Source organism: Astyanax mexicanus, chromosome 18, assembly GCF_023375975.1.
Source record: "Astyanax mexicanus isolate ESR-SI-001 chromosome 18, AstMex3_surface, whole genome shotgun sequence".
NCBI lineage: Eukaryota > Metazoa > Chordata > Actinopteri > Characiformes > Acestrorhamphidae > Astyanax > Astyanax mexicanus.
Genome location: NC_064425.1, coordinates 18115917 through 18139678, shown reverse-complemented (window position 1 = coordinate 18139678; position 23762 = coordinate 18115917). Strand labels below are relative to the sequence as shown.

Genomic DNA, 23762 nt, shown 5'->3' with positions numbered 1-23762 from the left:
GTAAACACGCAGACTACAGTCCGATTTACTCACCTCTGCACTGTCAGTTGCGCCTTGCATTAATATCAAATTGCTTACAGTCATTAAATCATAACCCCTCTATCAAGACATGTTGTACTACCCATGATAAATGTTGTCATATCCGATAAGATGCTCGGAACAGCCAGGAATACATGCAAGTTTAAAAAATATGATATTCATCATAACATAAAAATACCTTTTGGCACTATCAGCAAAATGTAATGCTGTGGGTACACGTTGCATCTTAATTTGGAGGAAAACTGAATGACTGACTCCTCAGAATCGGGTACCCTCTTAGGTTATTGTGTTAGAAGAAAGAAGCAAAGGCATGCAGGGGATGTGGCCAGTTTGCAGAGTTCAGTAGCTTCAAAAATGCTTCAAGAAAGGACAACCAGTCAACCGAAGACTGGGTCACTGGCACCTCAAGCTCACTGATATGATCCATGGAGGCCTCGCCTCACTACGTACAGGTCTTAATAAAGGAGCCCATGCTAACATTAGCCTTTGTGCCAGATACCACAGGAGCCCTTCAGAGGTCTTGTGGGGTCCTTGGCTTAAATGATCAGATCTATTTGGTGGCAGAAGGGGGAGCTGGACCTATTCAGTATTAGGCAAGTGGTGCTAATGTTATGCTATTTCTGAAGTTTGGTATGATTTTCAAATTTGGGGTCAAGATTTAGGGCCAGACCATGGTTTGTGTTTTTTAGAACATTGAGTACATTTAGTCTGGTTGGTTTTGGTTTTAAAGTTAAGAACTTTGCAGCATCATCATCTTAATGGGCTGCGTCTCTCTCAACACGGATTACTCGACACTGATTGGTTTGTAGAAGGTGTGCATCAGATGTATTTTGTTTTTCTTGTCTCTGTCAGTGGACTGCCTGTCCAGGTTTAATAGAGTAATAGATTAATAGATTATCCTCAGATTCATTTATGTCTTTAAAAAATAAGTTAATCTACAGTTACTGTAGATATAGGAGCTATTGACATACATATTCGGTTGGGCTCACACCGCTGCACTACAGAAGTGCACCCAATGGGGAGACATTAGCCGACACAACATCGGGTCTTCAATTGATTAAGGGATAATGTCAACTATTTTGATCAGCTTACTTGCTTTAACTTACTGTAATCGGGCTGAAAATCTGAATCATCGAAAAAGGTGTTTTTACACTACAAACAAACTGGATAATTGTTTAGTAGATTATTTGGATCAGACCAAGTTTTGGTTTTGTGACTCAACCTTGGTTTCCGGCTCTGTTCTCATTTTTTTTTCTTTTTTTTTTGACAAAATGGAAGAAAGATCGAAAGATTTAGTTGTACCAAACAAAGTAGATGTAAAGGTAGCCATAATTTTTAATGCTTAAGTTTTAATGTTTATTTCAAACCATTGCAAAATATATCCCTATGCAAAATATTCACATAATAAACAGGCATATATACAGTGTGATGGATACTTAGTTTTGGCCAGTAACTGTGTTTGTTTTTACAAAAACTGCAAATACTCTTGAAAACTCTGGAACAATAGAGCAATATAGTTCAAATTAAGATAAGTTTTACTTTTTCCGCAACAGTCTTTTTCTACCTTTCTCAAGGGCAACTGAGCCTGAGGGTCGCAGTTTGTAAAATCTAAAAGGCCGATAAAGGAGAGATCTGGTAATGAGATCTATCGGTTTAGTTGTTGGAGAGTTGATGGTTGTTGGGACAGCTTGGAATGGCTAATTAGACATAGTGATTGAGCGCCGTTGCCCCGTGTGAGGGCTAAAAGAGATGAGGTGAAGAGATCCGGATGCATAATTCAGCAGCAGATTAAGGTGAAGCTCTGTCTCTCTAATGGTCATTTACACTGCTTGTGGCGAGGTGCAGTAGGTAGTTAAGAAAGAAGAGAGGTCTCGACTCGCAGTGAAAAAGGTGTCAAAACACTGAACTGAACTGTAACCCTTCCTCTAGGCGAGAGATTAGCGCTATATTAATGGTTTTGTGTGGTAATTGGTGCGTATTGCCTTTTGTAAAGTGTAAAACACATTGAGATTAAAAGCAGGAGTCTTGATGTGTGTTTATTTTCCGTTTTCTACCTCTTGGAAAGACGAGCGCTGGTGTAGGAGGTCCCACTCTGCTAGCCTTGGCTACCACCAATGGCATTTACGCGACAAGCACCGTGTTATCAAAAATGATTTTTTTTTCTCCCATCCTGCCTTAATTTGTCATGCCAATTGCTTCCTTTGAGAAATTCCTATCATGGCTCTCGCCTTGATGTGTCTTCTGTAATTAAGGCCCAAATTGTTTTGATGCTAGTGTAATCACATTAGCCTTTGCAGAGGAGAAGGGTGAAATTGGACTTGTTGCTCCAGTGCCTGTGAGAAGGCGGCAGCCTGTGTGGAGTTTATGGATTATGAAACAAAGAACTGTCAGAATGCATCGTGCTCAAAGCTCCCTCCCATATGGCGCTCCATTACTGGGCCTGTCAGAGCCGAACACATAGCCGTAGACACAATCAACTCGTCTTTCACATAGTTAAAGACAAGAATGAGATAAATGTTGGGGTGTGATATGGAAAAAATGGCTCAATCCCAGTTAGAAATGTGTACCGTGCTTATGTTGGCTTCGCATGTCGATGTTTTCACATGTTTTCTCTCGACAGTTAAAGCCATTAAAGCTGAATTAAATTAGTGCATATAATCTTAATGGTCATCTTATTCTAATAAAGCAGATAGAATTAGTTATTATTGAATTATTGTGGAGTCACTTTTTAATGTGTACCGAATTACTAGACAATACAAGAATCCTGAAAAATATTACAGCTCAGACATTGTGTTAACATTACAATGCACTGATTTAGAGGGATATAGTTGATATAGTGTTTTTTACATGAACATATACAGCTCATATACAGCTCTGGAAAAAAATAAGAGACCACTTAAAAATGATGAATTTCCCTAACTTTACCAAATTGAAAACCTCTGGAATATAATCAAGAGGAAAATGGACGATCACAAGCCATCAAACCAAGCTGAACTGCTTGAGCGGCATAATAAAGTTATCCAAAAGCAGTGTGTAAGACTGGTGGAGGAGAACATGAATCAGGACCAAGATGCATGAATCAGTTTCTCTGATTTTGCTTTTTATAGGTATAAGTTTGAGTTAAATGAGTTAAATAAACTACATACAACATTTCTCCCAAATTCCACATAAAAATATTGTCATTTTTTAAGCATTTATTTGCAGAAAATGAGAAATGGCTGCAATATCAAAAAAAGACCTCAAATAATGCAAAGAAAATAAGTTCATATTCATAAAGTTTTAAGAGTTCAGAGTTCAGAAATCAATATTTGGTGGAATAACCCTGGTTTCATGCATCTTGGCATGTTCTCCTCCACCAGTCTTGCACACTGCTTTTGGATAACTTTATTATGCCACTCATTGTGCAGAAATTCAAGCAGTTCAGCTTGGTTTGAAAGCTTGTGATCATCGATCTTCCTCTTGAATATATTCCAGTGGTTTTCAATTTGGTAAAATCAAAGAAACTTTGATTTGTACATTAAAATATACATTATACATTCTGAGAACTTAAGAAACATTTTTTTTCAGTGTATTTTTGCTTTGTTAAACTTCATCCTATCTCCACTCTTGTTAATAGCTTCCTAAATGAGTCCATATATAACATTCTACAACGTGTATACACAGGCTGCATTATATATCATAGCTAATGGTGTGGAGTTGAGGAATTTCCGTTATCTGTGTTTCGGGGTCTTCTCTATTGCGCCTATAAGCTCCTTGGCGTTGCACTGCTCCACATTTTCTGCAGATAGACTGTGCTGAGTCTGCACACCTCGCACCCTCCTCTTCATCTGTCTTCTTTAATGAGGGAGGATGGACTTAGATCATTAGCCATTAGGAAGGAACGGCTTCCTCTGACGCTCCTGGTATTTGGGGTTTTGAGGTGGCTTTTGGAGCACATAATGCTGCAATAAATCTCACATGACTCAGAGTGTGAGCAGAGGCCGGTGACTCTTCCTTCACGTTGTTATTATTGCTGTTATTTGGATCAGAGTTGGGCCTGGTGTGTTCAGGTAAAACTCCTGTACTCTGCTCTTCTGTTTGTGACCAGTGCTTTCCACTGTGTGCAAGGCTGAAGATGTTAAAGCTGGATAGCAGCACAGTCGAAGAGTAATGATGTAAAGTGTGATTTATGGTGGGTGCAGTGCTTAGACTGTGTTAATGGTGTGGAAGGTCAGTGTAGTGCCAGTGGAGCTCAGGCTTTAGTCTGCAGAGGTCTTGCCAAATGCAGCATTTTCTACAGCATGAGGACAAGTGCGTGTTCTTCTTAAAGTACAGTAAGTCATGAAATAAGTGAAGAAATGTATTTAAAACTACATTAAAGCCACATTTTTGGAGTTTCTTAACGTTAAAACAAGGAATAGTCAGTCAGTTTCTACTTGAAGCCGTCTATATAAAATGCACAGATTTTAATACAGAAATCCTGCAGAGGTAATTTTTTTTTCCTATTGGTGGAATTTTTGTGAAATTCAAATTAAACCGGCACTGGTTTTGACATACTGGACACCTTTCTCTCACAGACACCACATATCATCGCTGTCCAATGAAAAACAAGCATCTCCAAAACAGCAAATTTACAGCAAAGAGAAAAAAAAAACGTTTAAACTTTCAATGGAAATCAATGTAAAAAGTTTATTTCAGGTCATTTTGAAGTATTTCTATTGGTCCGTTCATCAAGAAATTTTGGCAGATAGAAAAAAAACAGTTTAAATGATCTATTTAAATGTCTGATCAAATGATGTAGTAAACTAAAAATCCACAAAAATGGACATATATGTTTTTCATTGAACATCAAGGATAAATTATATTAGTTAGAATTACCTTTTAACCATTTTTCTTTGCACAAGAAATAAAATACAGTGTAGACCCATTCACATACACAGTGATTCCAAACTAGTTCAATAATTAATTATTAATAATTAATATAAAGCATAATAATTACACTAAATGTACATACCAAATACATTCCACAAAAAATAGCCACCATGAGAAATAGCAACATCCTTACATTTACATGGAGCACTATCAACCATCTACTTACACCCTAGCAACACTAGATCAACCATCTGATACAGATATAATCAAATCCCTTCTTAAAACTATTCACTTCTATCCAAACCATTGTTTACTTTAAAAAATATATTCTAAGCTGAACAGAGGGACCCCTTAAAATAGCTGAAAATTGAGTTTTTTGGCCTACTGTGAAAAGAGGTTAAAGAAACAACATGTTATAATTGAGTGAGACAGTTGCCAACATCATTGCTAATTGCAGGTAATTAGTATAGTTGCTATACGTGATAATATCTCTCAATATCTACTGTATGTGTTCAGTGTCTTGAGGCTTTGTTGCTTTTCTGCAGCTTTAATAAATACCTCGACTTATTGGAGTATCTATGCGTCTTCCTTGGAAAGACCGGCTTTGTTATTTCATTTTTTATTTATTATCCTCCTGGTATTAACTTCTCACCTCTACACTTTAAGCGCTAACAGGAGCTTCGTGTTCGCTCACCTGCTTTAACTGCTGTTATACTATCGACAGCACCGGCAGAGCTATTCTGATGTTGAGTGTTGTTGGTTCAGATTTCTTCTTTGCCCTTGGCAATCCATTTCGCACACCATGCATGTACTTTGATCACATTACACACATACAAACACGCGCAGACTCGCGCCCGCACATCACTGAGAGATTTATAGAGTGCCTGTCAGCGACGCCGCTCCTTCCCCGACAACTTTTCTTTCTCCCGCGCTCTTTTACACCTCTTTTTTTCGGCCCGCGCTCCTTTCCGGGCGAGCCGCTTCTCACCCAAGTCATTATAATGTAGCGGGATGGCTGCTACTACAATCGATTCCGCTGTCTACTCTCATTTAGTTTACAAGGGTTCCGAGTTCCAAAGAGCTTACAGAGAGGCTATTTTTCTCCGCGCCCGTCTCCTTTTTGATTAAGAGGATGTGTAAATAAGGCCACAAACTCCCATCAATGCATGCCAATCTATTTATTGACTCTTAAGGATCATTCTCACTGTTCCCCATGGACTTCTCCTCTCTGTGGTGGAGAATAGAGCCTCGCCCCTCGTGCGCACACACACATTGACTCTCTCACACACTCGCACTCACACACACACACACACACACACTATTGCAACAGGGAGGCCGACTGCCTGTCTGGCAGGGTAAAAAATTAAGTCCGCTGACAGATTTTCTTGTGCTACTTTCTGCGTTCATTATTAATGGATGAGGATGGGAGCCCATTTATCACAGGAAGGGGAGATTCATTGACACTAGCCTTTTGATTTTATTGTGTCACTTGTGTGTCTCTGGATATCACTGTATCTTTATGGCCTTTTTCTGGCTGTGTGATGGAAGGATGTGCTGGATAAAGCAGGCAGACTGCTGGTTACACATGATCATGTATTACTATTAGTATGTGATGCTGGCTGTGTTTATTGCTATGTCAGCCTAATCATATCAGTGTAAAATCCATCTCTTAAGAGTGTTGTGCTGTCACCTGTTTCGCTTTTTGGTCAAACTGTTGATTTAGAAAATGTGCAACTAATCAACTTTGCAACTAGGCTTTGAAGTAGGGTAGCCAATAAGAGCAGAGAACATTTGCATATACTATATAGAATTAAATGCATCAGCATACCTGTCAAGTCTCCTGTTTTGACCGGAACACTGCCATATTTTGCCCCTTATTCCCGATGTCCACCCATATTCGTATTTTCTCTGAAGCCCCTGTAAATGTACAAAATCAGGGCAGAAACCTTGGAGTTATTTTTGATTTTGCACTTAAATTTGATAAAACAGATAAACTTTGTAGTCAGTGCAAGTTTTCATCCGCTCAGAAAAATTGCCAAGCTTAAACCCATTTTAATTGTTAAGGACCTGGAAATTGTAACTCATGCTTTTATTACATCACGTTTGGACTATTGCAACTCTCTTTATCTGAGTATCAACCAATCAGCCCTGTCACTTTTGCAGCTCGTCCAAAATGCAGCCACTCGACTCTTAACTGGGACAAAGAAGAGTCCCTACATTGGTTGGCCATCAAATTCAGAGTTAAAGGTCTTATTAATTGTTTTTGAAGCCTTAAATGGCATGTCTCCATCATATATCTCTGACCTTCTGCGTCCATATTCAACCCGAAGAGTCCAAAGATCTTCAAATCAGCTGCTCTTGGAGATGCCAAATTCTAAATTGAAGTCAAAAGGTGACTGAGCTTTTTCTGTTGCATCACCCAAACTGTGGAATAGTCTACCTGTTTTTATTGAGGCATCATTATAAACCATTACGGTTTATAAGACTAATCTTAAAACCTGCTTGTATTATCAGGCCTATATATTCTTTGTGTTAAATAGATCTGCCAAACATGAAGGTGATTGCCACTGCTTCTCAGTGCATACACGTGTGCATGCACACACACACACACACACACACACACACTGAATTTGCCTGTGTTCCTTTGTGAGGAAAGGCCGTGGGCGACGGGGTGGAAAAGACGGGGCGTTTTCCGTGTTTAATATGCAACATGCAATCTATGTCCCATCTCTCATCTGGAAAGGATACGCCGCATTGGTAATAATATCTGATTTGGTTGTGTACCTCTTCCCTTCAAATACATCGAACTGCTTCAGGCACCCTCAGCTGTTTAAGCAAAGGTCAGTGGAAGACTCATTGATTTAGCATTTTAATTTTATTTGTGCTTGGCTCCGAGGGGGACTGGCATTAAGCATGGCGGAGCCTCTTTGTTTTGTAAGAGGCTGTGAATGCCTCGCTGTCTGTGGAGACCGGGCCTGCCTCGCTCTCTGCCTAATAAGTGTGAGATGCCGCCCAGACGCCTCTGTAATAGCCACTAACACTTATTATCCTGCTTGAGATTGGAAATCCATGTGTTGTCATTGAGGGATCTCAAAAAAAAAAAAACGAGAGAGAAAGAAAAGTGAGGGGGAAATAGAGTTGAGAAGAAAAACAGCCACCCTATCAAACACACACTAAAGATTGTGTAGACATGTGCTAGAAATGGTTTCAGGTGCCTGCGGACAGCTTTGTTTGCTTGAGTTGAGGTCAATAAATGAACGGAAAAGAGACTTTTTCGAGCATTAAGGCTCTGGGGTTTCTGCGCCGGTGCAGAAGCAGATGTTGCTTTCCGGCGCGTTTCCTATCCTTCGTCTGACTTTGAAGGGACTGCGTATCGGCTCCCTCCTTAAAAGATCGTGTTAGCCGCCATGCTAGTCAGCCTTGTCATTAAGCAGCCTGCGGGGGCTTTGATTTGCTGCCTCCTCTGATGGTGGGCCGGGAGCTCACTCTGCCGATACCGCCATGAACTCTGACACAGACGGCCGGCCGGATCGTTACCTGATCCCTCTCGCCGAGGTTTTAGACAATATGAGCTCACTAAAGACAGAGCGTGGGGTAATTGTTCTCTGAAGCTCTTAGTAAATCTGAAATGAGCTTGTAAACAATGCATCTTCATTTAATCTCTTTAGATTTTGCAGACTATTGCAGACTATTATTACTGCACAAATGCATGCTGTAAATTATACATATGAATGTGATTTTGACTTGTAGGACTTGTAGGGTGTTATAATATAGTTACATCAAATTTGGGCACCTCTTGTTGATAAGTATGTCATGTGGATGTACAGTATGAAGACCAATACTGCCATAACACCACAGATTTACACTACATCAATACATGCAACACTTGTAAATGTACAGATAATGCACTAATGCGTGTGTGAATATACTGTTTGTGCATTTATCAGTACATCATCAATGTAGATGATTACCTAATATTTCTCTGCTAAAAACCTTTCAAATGTCCCTAATTTTGGTTGTTGTGCATGAAATTAGATGTATTGGATGTATTTGTGCAGTGTGTGGGGGGCACAGGTACACCGGCTCCCGGCGGCCCACCCCACGCCGCTCCTGCAGCCTTCCTCCTGCCTGCTGAGAAATTGCTCCTGACAGCTGATTTGTTGGTTGTCAGAAGTGGTCGCTGTGCGGCTGATAAGACTGCGGAGGCCTGAGATGGAAAACTAACTGCTTCTCATGATTTCAAAGGCAGGCCCATCACGGCACAGCCCCACGGACACATGTAAATGTCTCCCAGCAGAAAAGGGACATTTTGCGCCGTGCCAGGTTCCCAGGTTCCCAGTTTCCCAGTTTCCTCTCTCTGATGACTTAAACTCGAGTCTAAGAGTGGTTAATTTGGGGCCAAAGGCACCTGGAGTACCGTCTTTCATTAAACTGTTTTTTGAACTTGTTATTTCATGCAGATTTTTATTTTTTGTTTTTTTTGTTGGTGCATATGGTTGTGCATGTGCCACTGATCCCTTTTAACAGAGAACAAAGAAAGAAGAAAGGGAAGAAGCGAGGCCATAAGGCAGGATAATCAGGCCCGGAGAGAGTGCGACTGGAGCTGCAGATAGGAAACAGTGACATCTTTTCTGATTAGCTGACGCAGCAGGCCGGCTCTGCAGTGTTTAAGGGTATAAAAGCAGGGGATGTGGAAATGGCCCCAGGCCGGCTGGGCCTCAGACAGGCAGATCTGTCAAACGGAGCGGGTGAGCGAGGAAGAGAGACACATCGAGAGAGAAAGAGAGAGTGAGAGTAGCAGGAATCACAGAGGCTGGACCTCCAGCTCATGTCCCCCCATCACCCCAAGGGCTTGCCAGGACAGGTGGAGCAGGAATAGGTGAGTGCGACGAGGAGGGAAGCAGGACGGATCCAAGGGTTACACATCTGAGCCGTGAGCACGAAAAAGCGGGACCCCATCCAGCCTCCAGCTGAGCGTCAGCCCCAGGCAGCAACAGGATGCCCTAATGGGCTCATACAGGAAGCCATCGCGAGAGGAGAGGTCACTGAGTAATTGGCTGCAAATTCCGCTCCAACATCCGCCCATGAGAGAGAGAGAGCAAGGCAGCGGCTCCAATAACTCACATTATCTCCGGGATGGCAGCTGCGGCCAGAGACGCTACCTCATCCTGCGAGGAAGGTGGTGGGGTTACAGATGGGAGGGGCTCCGTTTCATTCAAAGTGGGATTTGCGCGGGCGACACATTAGGGTAATGACCGCGAGTGACCTCCAGGGCCGAGCATACGATAAACGACCTCAATTAACCTTAGCTGTGACCCAACATGATGGGCTTGTATAGTTACACTGTGACTCATGGCTTGGATGCTGCTTGCATCATTTAGTGATATATACTGGTCTTGCCAGCCAAAATTGTTTTTGTCAAAAAAAAATCTGATTGGTGAGTTTGGTCAGTAAACAGGTCTAGGAACTGCCAGCTTTGACGAGAAAAAGAGGCCATTTGAATGACCATAAAAAAGGACCAGTGGTAAAGGTAAAGTAGATTTTGTATACACTTAGGCTACGTTAAGGCCTATGTTCACATTACCAGGCTAAAGTGACTAAAATCAGATTTTTTGCTCAGTGTGTGGCTTAGATCCATTTTTTTTCATGGCTGTGTGAATGTGATAAATCTGATATTTTCAAATCAGATTTAAGTCACCTTTATATGTAATCCTAAATTGGACACATATCTAATCCATGGACATGCGACATGAATGTGAACGGTCAAATCAGAATTCATGCGTCTATTTGCTTTTTTACTTATGGTGAGTTTGGTCACTAAACAGGTCTAGGAACTGTTAGCTTTGACAAGAGGCCATTTTGAATTTTAATGGCCATGCAAAAGTACCAGTGGTAAAGTTTTCTTTTTGTGTACACTTAGGCTATGTTCACATTACCAGGCTGAAGTGACTCAAAACAGATTTTTTTGCTCAGTGTGGTTCAGATCTGATTTTTTTTTTCATGGCTGTGTGAACGTGCCAAATCCATTTTTTTTTTTTATCAGATTTGAATCACTTTCAGATGTGGTCCTAAACTGGATATGTATCCGATCCATGGACATGCGACATGAATGTGAACAGTCAAATCGGAATTCATTCGTTTTTTGTTTTTTTTTGCCTTTACACATGCGCTACGAATTATTCTCTAGTACCCACACATCTCTTTTGGTGCAGCTTTGCAGCTATAGCTGCAAAAAAACAGCAAAAGCAAACCACCTGGCCTTTTTTTTTCACCTCCTTGACCTGAGCATGTACTTCAGACCAGCTGTTTGCTGTTTCTCCACTCCAGCAAAAGATGCTCCACATATGAGCTGCTAACAAACGTATTCATTTCCCTTTATAAAGCTACAAGTCGTCTCTCAAATATGACGTTTTGTGTTGTTGGTAAAGAAGGCAACATTTATACACGTATCAATGTGTGCATGTGAGACGTTTCAGGGAAAGATTCGTTCACATTACACACAGATACAGATCACTTACATGTGTGAATGTGAACCGTCAAGATCTGAACAAATAAAAATTGGATTTCAGGAATGTGGCTTGTAATGTGAACGTAGCGTTAGAGGCAGGTCACTGTGGTGCTTCAGCAAAAATACACCCACATGAAACAAAGTAACAAGTAACATGCCCTTCAGTAGATTACACAAAAGATAGATATCTTGTACTTTCTGGGGAATGGTTCAAACAAACCTACACATTCTACATATGTCTAAAAGATATGTCCCCCAGAGTGTCACGACAATCTTGAACAAAAAGTTGCGTTTTTATTGTACCGTGTTCTCAGGGGTACCTTTTTAGTGCCCTCAGTTATGGAATGTAATTGTTCTGAATTCTACTGCAGTTCTTTTGTCTTATGTTGCTGTGAAAGTGATGGAGTGTGATGAAGTGTGCCCTTAAAAATTATGTTAGTATATCTTTGAGGTAGTCACATCTTTAAGGGTGCATTTGCATTGTTTTTATCTTTATTTATACTTCCTGCACTTGTAAAGAAGCCATTTTTCATTGTGTATGCAAAGCAGGCTGCTTAACTGACTTATTAGCTAGGATTTAGCTTTACCAAAAAAAAACACCATACACAGTGTACAGTGACACGCCAACACGCCAATAGGATAGCAGTATGTAAATTAATCATGAATTGGTACCTCAGGAGTTTGAGCGAGGCCTAATAGTGGACGCCAGATAGATGCTAATACATCCTAGAAGGTATTATCACCCACAGTGGACAGTGCAGTCGGAGGGAAAGATTGTGACCGGTGGCGTATGGCTGAACTTGTCAAAGTACACATCTTGCACGTCTCGAAACAAGGCAGGTAGTACTTAATTAATCATGGGTGTAATGGTTTTAGGGTAGTGTAAAGTAAACCAATCAGCGTGTCACTTTTCATTTCTTTTGAAAGCCAGGTTCGCTCTGACTTTGGCAGATTGCTATTTTAACGGTTCAGTTTTTGTAAAAAAAATAAAACAAGTGTGAAGGTTATGATGTCACTGATGTCCTTCCTTAAAGTGGCGTTCGTTCAATAACAGGGTGCACAGGGAATTCGTGGACATTAAATAGCAAAATAATTGATATTTTAATCAAAATAGATACATGATTCCATAGAAATGTAATGGTAAACAGTGTTTGTACAAAATTTAAACACTTGATCGTGACTGGTGGTGTCTGGCTGAAATTGTCCATGCTAAAAGAAAAGTTTGAAAAGATAAGCTCTGGCAGAAATCCCAATCCCAAATTCAGTACATTACAGAGTACATTAGCTTGGCAAAAGTCATGGTACACGATACTAGTTCCTGTCCCTGCCATCACAGTGAATGTTAAAACAGTACCTGTATCTCTTTGGTTAGCGTGTCTAAGACTGAGCAATCTGGTGCTTTCTTAAGTGCATCGTCTACCTTTTGAGTTTTTTCTTCTTTTTTTCCTTTTTTTCTTTGCTGAAGGAGAGATTTGTAAGGATCTTGTTGATGTTTCTGGGTTATAAAGTCAAGGAGCACACGCAGCGGTGATATTCTCCTCCCCAAACAAGAGGGAAAAAAAAGAATCCACGACTGTACTTATAATCACTCATAGGTCACGTGAGGTCAGAGCGAGGGCTGGCAGTTTGTTTATCTGCTGCCCTCTTATCGTCCTTCGTGCTCTTTTTATCTGCTTTTATCACAGCGGGCATGAAGTGGGCTCTGCCGCTTCCTCTTTCAGGCTCTCTGTCGACTGCGCTGACCTGCTGACCCCCAGGGCTTATCTCGAAACACACAAAAGGCAAAAATGTACTACTTCTCTTACTGAATCATGGGTGTGTTTTGGCATAACATATTTAATAAACCAATCTGCATATCACTTTCCATTACCAGATGCACTCTGACTTAGCAGATAAAAATAGCAGATTGCTATTCTTACGGCGCAGTGCTAAAAAAATAAAGCAATGTGAATGTTGTGATGTCACTAATGTCAAAAGTTATTTTCTTAAAAGGGCATTTATTCCCTAACAGGGTGGACAGGGAATTATTTAACATTAAATAGCTTGATATTTTAATGAAAATAGATAAATGAATAATTGAATCATTGAAAGAAACATTTAGAAACTTCAACATATTAAAAAAAAATAGTTTTTAGGAAAATTGCATTATATGACTACCTGGATTATATATATATATATATATATATATATATATATATATATATATATGACTATATGGATTTATTTAAGTAAACAAAGCATCAATGTGGACATGGCTATAAAAAAAATCCTTTAAAGTGTGTTAATTCAGAGTAAACCCCTAAGAAATGTAATGTTACACAGCGTTTGTATGAAATTTAAACACTTATTTAAAGCAGGTTATATTGATAACTATATTGAGACTTTTGAATTTGCTGCATACATTTCAAGCCATGTAACCCCTGCTATGAATTTGTGTTCTATGCCTTGAAGTAATACAGTCACAAAATAATAATAATATGAGAGCTGTATCACTGTAGCATTTTTTTTATGGGAAAGGTATTAAGAGAATATAATGTGGCTTGGAAATGTAGGCATCACGTTTCATCAATTTAATTTGAATGCCAATGCCTACTCACAGTTACAGTAAACACTAAACAGTGTGTGTGTGTGTGTGTTTGTGGGGGTTTATGTGTTTTCCTTTATGTTGGTAACTGTCTGCAGTTGCTTGAATGGCCTGTATTCATCCTTACATTTCAAATTGCAGAATTCCTCAGCCGACTAGCTCCCTCTCAACAGATCCGCAGATATGTCCTGTGTTATTTACTCGATCCGGTTCTTTCTCGCTGGAATAGTGGGATTTGTGCCAGTGTTTTCAATATGGGTGAGAAACTTCCTCGCGGAGACACTTTAGGAGGATGGAAAATAGTGTGTCATGCATTAAAACCCCAGCAAAGAAACAGCAAATATTTAGTAATGGGATTCAGATGCAGGGCTGGCTCTATGAATGTCATTAAAGAGGCTTTGAGCTGCCTCCCTCTCGGAGGAGCCGACTCGTAGCTATTTTAATAATGCCCAGGTCTTCATCACTTTAACAGCAAAAGAGCCCCTGTGCTGCACTAGATACATAATTTGCGCGTCGTTAGGAGCCAATAAAGTGCAGATTGCCGCATGACTCAATGACTCATTTATGACTGCGCCATGCGATATTAGCAATCAACAGATATTTGTTGCTTTTCCTGTTCGTTCAGTTCTGTGCTTCTGTGCTAGTTCACTTCAGTCATGTGCTTCTTTTCTCTCTCTTTTTTTCTCTCTTTTTTCTTATCCTTTTTCTCTCCTCCTTTCTCTGCTTTTCCTCTTCCCTCTCTGCAGGATTTGGCTTCGTAACTTTCGAGAATGAGGATGTGGTGGAGAAAGTCTGTGAGATTCATTTTCATGAAATCAATAATAAAATGGTAAGTCTAAGTCTAAGTTTTTCACCTCGATTTTTCTCTATTTTTTTTTTTTCTTTTTTTTTCTTTTTTTCACTGCGGGGGGCCAGGATTAATGTTTGATAGCGGGAGCTGAGGCGGTCCTCGTAATGGTCGTAGAGAGAGAAGCCAGGGTGACCCGGGAGCAGGTGAAGCAAGGAGTCTTTCCCATTCGCCGACATCCTGGGTGTGGGCCATGCCATGTTATTGCAGTGCACTGGCCACAAAGCATGAAATTGTGTCTTGGAGCCCTGTCCACCAGACTGGGAGAAGCAACCTGTCCGCTCCCTCAGTCGCAATTCCCTCAGCCGAGGAGAGCGGCAGGAGGAGCTGGCATTCATTTCGGGGGCCTTGTTAAAAGTGTATGGAGGAAAGATTGGGAAGAGATTTAAAAATCATAGCCTTGGCGGCGCTAGCAGTGTGCTACCTGACACCCTGCTTACTGTTTTATACTTTCTGCTGAATTTTTCATTGGGCATTCTTCTTCCCACCTCCGATGTCCTGCTCAGGGTTTTAGGAAGGGAGGGTTTCGTGAGGGACGGGGTTGCGACCCTGAGGCTAAGAAAGTAAGGACACTGTTTTGACTAGCAAAGTATTCCCTGCGGTCTACATCGTGTAGCATTAAATGCAGATGAACCTGATGAAGGCCAGCAAGGAAGTCCTTCAAGCTTCTTTAAAGCACTTACGGACCTTGGATATCAGATACCGCAAGTCAAGTTTACTGTAGCAGGGTTGACTCGAACTTGACTTGCAGATGAAGCCGCTTTCAGAAAGAAAGAGAGAGAGAGAAGGAACGATTGGTGGCTTTTGTTAAGCAATGAGTCTCTACGTTTCTGACGAAACAGGCTGACAGAGAACGGCCTGTTCTGGGCCCTTCCTGGAACTCCTGCAGACACGCTACTAGCACGCTATTGATTTTTATATAATATTGCATCAAATGCTCTCATTGTTCAGGGAGCACCAAGAGAATTTCTTGCCTTTTTTTTCGGTTCTTTCGATCTCTCTAAGCAGGACACTGGCTACCCATCGACTAGCAGCATTAAATTGGGCCATGGGGGGATTGCATGCATCGTTAGGACCAGTAGGGGAGGTTAAGGAGACAAGGAATATGGTTGGGGCGAAATGCTTAAGAAGATTCCGCTTCTGTTGCATCCATTGTTGGCTTCCTTCTCCCAAAAATTTACGGTATTAGAATGGGAGACATGGAAGCAGTAATGTGGTCAGGAATGTTTTTTATTTATTTATTTATTTACTTTTGTAAGCTACGATGATGATCCCACTGTTTCTTTCTCTCCGTTATCCTCTTTTCCAAGCCTTATCAAGGGCTGTCGTCGTGTTGCTTTTGCCAAAAAAGATCAAAGTGGTCTCTGAAGCATCATCTGCTCATGAGCTCTGTGCGCATATTTGACTTGGTAATTCATCCGTGGTAATATTGTTATTACGTCGAATATTTTGTAAAAACGGCGGTAATGATCTCCCTCCGCTAGCGGAAGCGCCAGCTCAATGCGTGCGCTGCCTCGTTGGTCTGCGGCCATCTCCAGAAGCACCATCTGTGACCCCTTAGCCCTGGGCTTTGGGAGAGTGGAGGAGCTCTTTTTAGAGAGCCTCTGATGACCTGGAGATGGCCACTCAAAAGCTGCCAGGACTCTGGAGGGCCTTAAATGGCTCTGAATGCTTCCAGGCCCTGGAAAAGATGGACCGTCCCAGACCCCAGGCCTGCTGATCACTTCGTTTGATATCTGGCCTGGATTGCATCAGGCCGCCATTAAACATTCAAGAGATACCTCTTCTACCCCCGAGGCCGGGGCAAGAGAGGCCCTGACCTGCTCCAGTTAAGCTCTTCCCCTCTGTCCTCCGTTTGCTCTGACCACAGCGGGGGAGATGGATTAGAACAGAGCAAGTTTGTCTGAGCCAGTCTATCAATCCCCTTAAGCCTCGGAAGTCCCAGATATTCATAGGAATTACTGTAATATGTGCAAATTTTATAAGCTAGCACTTGTAACAACTTCTAATAAAAATATCAATATTTAACTGATGTTATATAGTGTAAGTGAAAGAAAAGTTGTTAGATGTTTAGAGGAAAACGCACACAGTTTTTTGCAGAACACATACAGGGGTTGGACAATGAAACTGAAACACCTGGTTTTAGACCACAATAATTTATTGTCACGACGAACAGTTCTGGTAGAAACAGGAGAGTTGAGGTGCACATTGAATTCTGCCGTGATTTGGGCTGCCGTGGTTTTAAGTTTTTAAGGTTTTAAGGATACAATTCGGGTTAGCGCCTGAACATCCCTTTCAGACAGCTTCCTCTTGCATCCACAGTTAATCCTGTTGGATCTGGTTCATCCTTCTTGGTGGTATCCTGACATTATCCTGGATACCGTGGCTCTTAATACAAAGACTTGCTGTCTTGGTCACAGATGCTCCAGCAAGACGTGCACCAACAATTTGTCCTCTTTTGAACTCTGGTATGTCACCCATAATGTTGTGTGCATTGCAATAGTTTTGAGCAAAACTGTGCTCTCACCTTGCTAATTGAACCTTCACACTCTGCTCTTACTGGTGCATTGTGCAATTAATGAAGATTGGCCACCAGGCTGCTCCAATTTAGCCATGAAACCTCCCACACTAAAATGACAGGTGTTTCAGTTTCATTGTCCAACCCCTGTAGAGTTTTAGGCAAAAGTTTGAAACCGTCCCTTTTCCTTCTCATTCAATGTTTCTTACTTCGGCGATTAATAATAATAACAAACTACAGTCATCATATACTCTTATAGTCTGGATATCGTCTCAAACTCTACCCGCTGATGTTTGTGGGTGTGAGTGTTGGTGTTATCCACTATGCTTACCATTCTCTCTCAAGCTCTTTTGGGTTCTATAAGTAAAAAATTCAATCTGGACCCACCAGTTTAAAAGCCTAGAAAATCAACAGCACCGACTATTTACACATGAAGTTACACAGTGGAATAATTAGCAGTAAAAGGCCGCCATGGCGTTTGTAATCAGGGAAGAAACAGGTGGAAACTGGAGGAATGGATGAATAGAACAGACTGAAAAGGGTATATTTTTTTCTCCTCTCTCCTTCAGCAGCACATTCTATGGTCATAATATCCTTCGCTCTGGGCTTTGTGCTGAAGTACATACTTCTCGTTCCACACATTTCCTCTGCAGTCACACATTCCTGCCAGTCTTCTGGCTTTGTCCTTCCCTCCTCTCATGCTTTAGAGGCTGGAGGTTAACAGCATCAGCGCTGCCTGACTGGGCTGGATGAGTGCTTCACCTGCTCTTATTCAGACAGCTGCAGAACAGCTGGGCGGCGAGGACACCATCCCCGCGCTCCTTCTATTGGAAAATGCCCCCAGAAATATGAGGCACCGGAGCTGAAGGAGAGGTTTCATGGCCAGTTATATGACCACGGACCACCCCTGTGTGTGTGTGTGTGTGTGTATGTGTGTATGTGTGTGGTGGAGGGGGAGCGTTCAATAGCAGGCTAATTTTAGCTCTGCCCCACAACTCAGGAAGTGTTATTTATAGTCTGATGGCTCTTTGACACCATGGAAGAAGTGACTGCATCCTGACCTGGAATAAACTGTCCCTCTGGGGGTCCTCACGTCCACGTGATTATAATACTGTCTCTCTCTCTCTCTCTCTCTCTCTCTCTCATCTGTCTTCATTTCTTCCCTTTCTCTCCCTCCATTTTTCTCTCATTCTTTCTCCAACCTTTCTTTTACTCTCTCTCTCTCTCTCTCTCTCTCAATCTTATCTTTATCTCTTTCTTCCCCTCTCATTTCTTACTTACTTCTCTCTTTTCATGTTCTTTCTTTCTTTCTTTCTCTCTGGCTCCTTTTTATTCTCTCTATCTCTATTAATCTCATTTTCTTTTTTTATTCTACTAATTTTGTTTGTTTGTTTGTTTCTTTCTTTCTTTCTTGTCTTTTTTTCTTTCCAGTGCCCCTATGTTCTTAGTTTTCTGTCTTTCCATTGGTCGATATATTCTCTATCATTTTTCGTTTTCTCTTTACATAATGCTAATTTCACACATGATTTACTCATTCTGTCTTTTTGTCATAAGCGGAAGGATGAGAGGATGGATGTAAAAACAGAAATATACATTTACTATTAAGAAACAAGTTAAACAAAAGCAAAACAGAAAATAAACACCAGGGGCTAGGGCGGAGACAGGACAATAACAAAACAAGACCATGTTCTTAAAAAAGCACATGGCTGGGAACACAAGACAGGAAAACACATGGAACCAAAAGAGAAAAAAACACAGGACATTTTTCTCTTATTTTCTTTAATATCTCTGTGTCTCTCTCATTCTGTATGTAGTGTATCTCTCTTTTCTTCTCTTGTTCTCTCTTCGTTCTCTCTTATTCTCATCCTCTATTTATTCCTTCTATCTCCTCTTAGTCTCTCTTTCTAGTATTCTGCTTCTCATTAGCTTCTCCTCCTCTTTGACCGCAGTGTTCTCCTGCTCTGTTCTGTGTTCCTGTATAACTGGGCTTTAGTCAGTAATCTGCGGCTCAGTCAGCGTCCCCCCGCCGCGTGGAAAGAGCAGTTGTGCCCCGTAGCTTTTCCGTGCCTGCGCTGGCGAGATGTGAATTTCGTCCTCGTGTCCTCTCCGCCGATGCCCTTACCTCCCGCAGTCAGTGTGGAGATTGCCGCTCTCATTTCGTCCACTGCTTCCTCTCAGCTTGCCCCGGCCTCGGAGGCTGCCCGCCGCCCGCCTGCCCGCCGCGGCTCAGCCCATTAGCATGTATGATAAGTGACAAGTGTGTCGGCCGGCCAATTTAGAGCCCGCCTGGCCGTGCCGGGGCTCCGGCCTGAAATATCATTGGAAGATAATCTACAGCTGTGAGGAGGGACGGGGGAGAGAGATGGAGCAGTTTAAGATGTGAGAAACTATTCCCTTTTCCTTTCCCTTGTTTTTCACTTACCTTTTCTCACCGTGAAGCTGGAAGTGTATCAGTAGATCACAGTGTTCTAACAGCTCAGAGTTATCACAACCGAGGCTGTTTACTACAGTCTAAACCCTTTAAATGATTATTCAGTCCGCATAAACCTTTTGCCCGTAATGAATTAAGTTCTGAGGCTTGGCCAGAGTGACACAAGAGTAATTGAAGTTCACACTTCTCTGTTGATAAGAGTTTTTAAAATTACATGCTTCAAACACCAGCCAATAATAAGACCGCTGAGCCGACAGTAACTTAAGAAGTTGCTCTGCTACAGACATATAAATTGACCACTAAACACTGAGTCACAACACACTTTCATTAAAATACATAGTGCATCCGAACCCACATTATATGAACAAAAGTATTGGAACACATACAGGGGTTGGACAATGAAACTGAAACACCTGTCATTTTAGTGTGGGAGGTTTTATGGCTAAACTGGACCAGCCTGGTGGCCAATCTTCATTAATTGCACATTGCACCAGTAAGAGCAGAGTGTGAAGGTCAATAAGCAGGGTATGCCCACAGTTGTACTCAAAATATTGCAATGCACACAACATTATGGGGGACATACCAGAGTTCAAAAGAGGACAAATTGTTGGTGCACGTCTTGCTGGAGCATCTGTGACCAAGACAGCAAGTCTTTGTGATGTATCAAGAGCCACGGTATCCAGGGTAATGCCAGCCCACCACCAAGAGGGACCAACCACATCCAACAGGATTAACTGTGGATGCTGTAAGAGGAAGCTGTCTGAAAGGGATGTTCGGGTGCTAACCCGGATTGTATCCAAAAAACATAAAACCTGCTGTAAGTACTGTTAATTTGTGTGATTAACACACAGTACAGACAGTATCCACATCTGTATTTAAGCATAAATGAGCCTCAAAAATGATGAAACACCAGCTGTTTAACACCATTTACAAATTGACTCTGTCGATAAGTGCGTACCTTGTAATTACCCCAGTTTTTTTTTTTTTTCACCTCTGTTATCTAATCTGCTGTTTATTGCCACTGTCATCTTGGGTGACCGTAGGTGTATTTACGCACTCTGGATAGTGGTGTCTTAAGAGCTGTTTGGAGCTAAGGGAGGGTGAAATTTGAAAGGATCACTGTAATTTAGCCGCTTGTAATAGAGCGTGGTATTTCCAGAGCGCTCGCCGAGATCACCGAATGTCAAAACAGAGAAAAGAGGGCATTTAATGCTTTCTGCCTTTAAATTGCAGGGGGTGAGGGAGGGAGGAAGGAAGGAAGGGAGAGATAAAGAGAGAAATAGAGAGAGTAGGGGAAAGGGTGAGAGTGTGAACAGAAGTGCAATATTCTTCCCATAACTGACCTTGCTAAAACAGCACATTGAGGGAGAATGATATCATAAAGATCAGCCAGCTTTTACAGCTTCCTAACAGTAGCTGATGTTGCACATAAAAAAATGAAGAAGAAGAAGAAGGCAATAAAAAGATTTGTTCTTTAGTAGTTGTCTGTACCTACTCACCACACATGTACACTCACATTTTTTATTTAGATTTTATGTGATAGATTAACACAAAGTAGCACGTAATTGTGAAAGAGAATAATTTTTTATGAAATTGTAATCAAATTAAAATCTGAAAAGTGTACTTGGTAGATCCACCTTTCACTGCAATTACAGCCGCAAGTCTTGTGGGGTTTGTCTTTACCAGCTTTGCACATCTAGAGACTGTCATTTTTGGCCAATTCTTCTTTGCCAAACAGCCCAAACTCAGTCATGTTGGATGGAGAGCGTCTGTGAACAATTTCAATTAATTTTTTTCCCTTGACTGGGCAATTCTATTGCATGAATATTTTTTTATCTAAACAATTCCACTGTAGCTCTGGCTTTATTTTTAGGGTCATTGTCTTGCTGGAAGGTCAATCTCCTTCCCAGTCTCAAGTCTTTTGCAGCCTTTAAGAGGTTTTCTTCCAACACTGCCCTGTATTTATCTCCATCCATCTTCCCATCAACTCTGACCAGCTTATGACCTGTCCCTGCTGAAGAAAAGCATCCCCACAACATGATGTTGCCACCACCATGTTTCAAAATGTTTTACATGTTTCACATGTTCAAGCAGTGTTACTTTTGTGCCACACGTGGCAATTTACTTTTAGGCCAAAAACGTTTAGCTTTAGCCTCATTCGACTACAGAACCATCTTCCACATGTTTGCTGTGTTCTTACATTTTGTGTAGCAAACTGCAAACTGTACTTCTTATTGGTTTCTTTCAACAATGGTCTCAAATCTTCTTGCCACTCTTCCATAAAAGCAAGATTTGTTGAGTGCACAACTTATAGTTGTACTGTGGACAGATTCCCTGCCTGAGCTGTGGATTTCTGCAGCTCCTCCAGAGTGACCATGGCTGACCTCTTGGCTGCTTCTTTGACCCGAGTTTTCCTTGCTTGATCTGTCAGTTTGGGGTGGACAGTCATGTCTTGGTAGGTTTGTAGAAACAGTTGTAGAATACCTTTTCCATTTTTGGAACCTAACCCTGCTTTAAACTTCTTCACAACTTTATCTCTGACCTATCTGGTGAGTTCTATCCTTGGTCTTGATGATGCTGTTTGTTCACTAGTGTTCTGTAACAAACTACTGGGGCCTTCTCAGAACAGGTGTATTTATGTTGAGACTAAATGACACAGTTGGACTGGATTGCAATGGACTTTATTTAAGGGGGGTGAATACTTTTTCTCGTCACATTTTTTAGATTTTTATATGATTAAAATGGAATAAATCAGCATTTTGTTCCACTTTACAATTATGTGCTATTTTGTGTTAATTTATCACTTAAAAAAAATCTAAATAAACAACAATTGAGTTTGTGGTTGTGAAGTGTTACAAATGTAAAATTGTTCACCACTAACTTTCCATGATAGCTGCCTACTGTATGCTGGGTATGTTAGGTACATTTGGTTGTGTGTATCGTTTTAGAAATGAATGCAATACACCCACACAATGCAGTGCACACAAAGCATCAATGTAATCAAGAGTTTTGGAGAATTTTTATTTTATTTTATTTTATTTTACGATGTGTATTCGCCACTGTGGCAAGTATGTGAAGTATGTGATATGTGTTCATGACTCAGCTGGTTGTCTACACGAATACCTGGCCAAAAAAAAAACAGCAAAAAACTAAGTACTGTATATCTGTATCCTGTGAGAGTGTGTGTGTATGCATGTGTGTGTGCGCGTATGTCAGTTTGTTTGGTTGTACAAGCCGAGAAAAGCCCTGATTAAATGCTTGAGTCCTTTTGATTAGTTTTTTTTTTTCCCTCCATCTGGATGTAGTTTCCAGCTCCTTGTGTAATGTTCAGTTGAAACAGACATTCTGTTTGGGCGGAATAAATAGCCTCTGACAGGCTTTCTTTTTTTCGTCGGGCGAATATAGATTTCTGTGTCAGACGGAAGAGCTGTAAGTGTATCAATAATGTACGGGGAGCCCAAGTCTCCGATGTAATTTCATTCAAGTTGCGATGAATTATGCCTCAGTGTTAAGCCGTGTGTTCTGCTGCCTCTGGGCAAAAGAGCAGGGGGTTGATATTTTTTTCTTCTTCTTCTTTTTTTTTCTCCCCCCTCCTATCTGTCTATCTGTTTTATCTGCGGGAGCCTCACAAACAAGACTGAACTGTGTTACACTTGACCCCTCTCAGAACGAATGTAACATCTGTTCAGTCCAGGAAGTGATGATGAAGGAGGAGGCCGCTAAGATCACAGCGCCTGTAGGAGCCAGAGATTGATATTAGCGCTAGGAACATCCATTTCCACCTGAGGAACTGCTGCATCCAGGAATGTTCCTGTCCAGGTTTTTGTCCCCAGTCTGATCTAAAGGGGTTGGCCAATGAAACAGAAACGGAAACTTTAATGTGGGACGTTTCATGGCTAATTGGAGCAGCCTGGTGGCCAATCTTTATTAATTGCACAATGCACCAGTAAGAGCAGAGTGTGAAGGTTCAGTTAGCAGGGTAAG

General features: G+C 41.3%; 1 protein-coding gene across 17 annotated transcripts in view; it reads left to right on the top strand.

The window, feature by feature from the left end:
• The window catches only part of msi2b (musashi RNA-binding protein 2b), a 404741-nt gene that overhangs the window by 281226 nt on the left and 99753 nt on the right, over positions 1-23762 (top strand). For all 17 annotated transcript variants that reach the window (XM_022668128.2, XM_049466952.1, XM_022667858.2 and 14 more), the window contains exon 8: positions 14729-14811. In XM_022668128.2, the coding sequence (XP_022523849.2) occupies positions 14729-14811 (83 nt within the window). The remainder of the gene's footprint in view (positions 1-14728; positions 14812-23762) is intronic.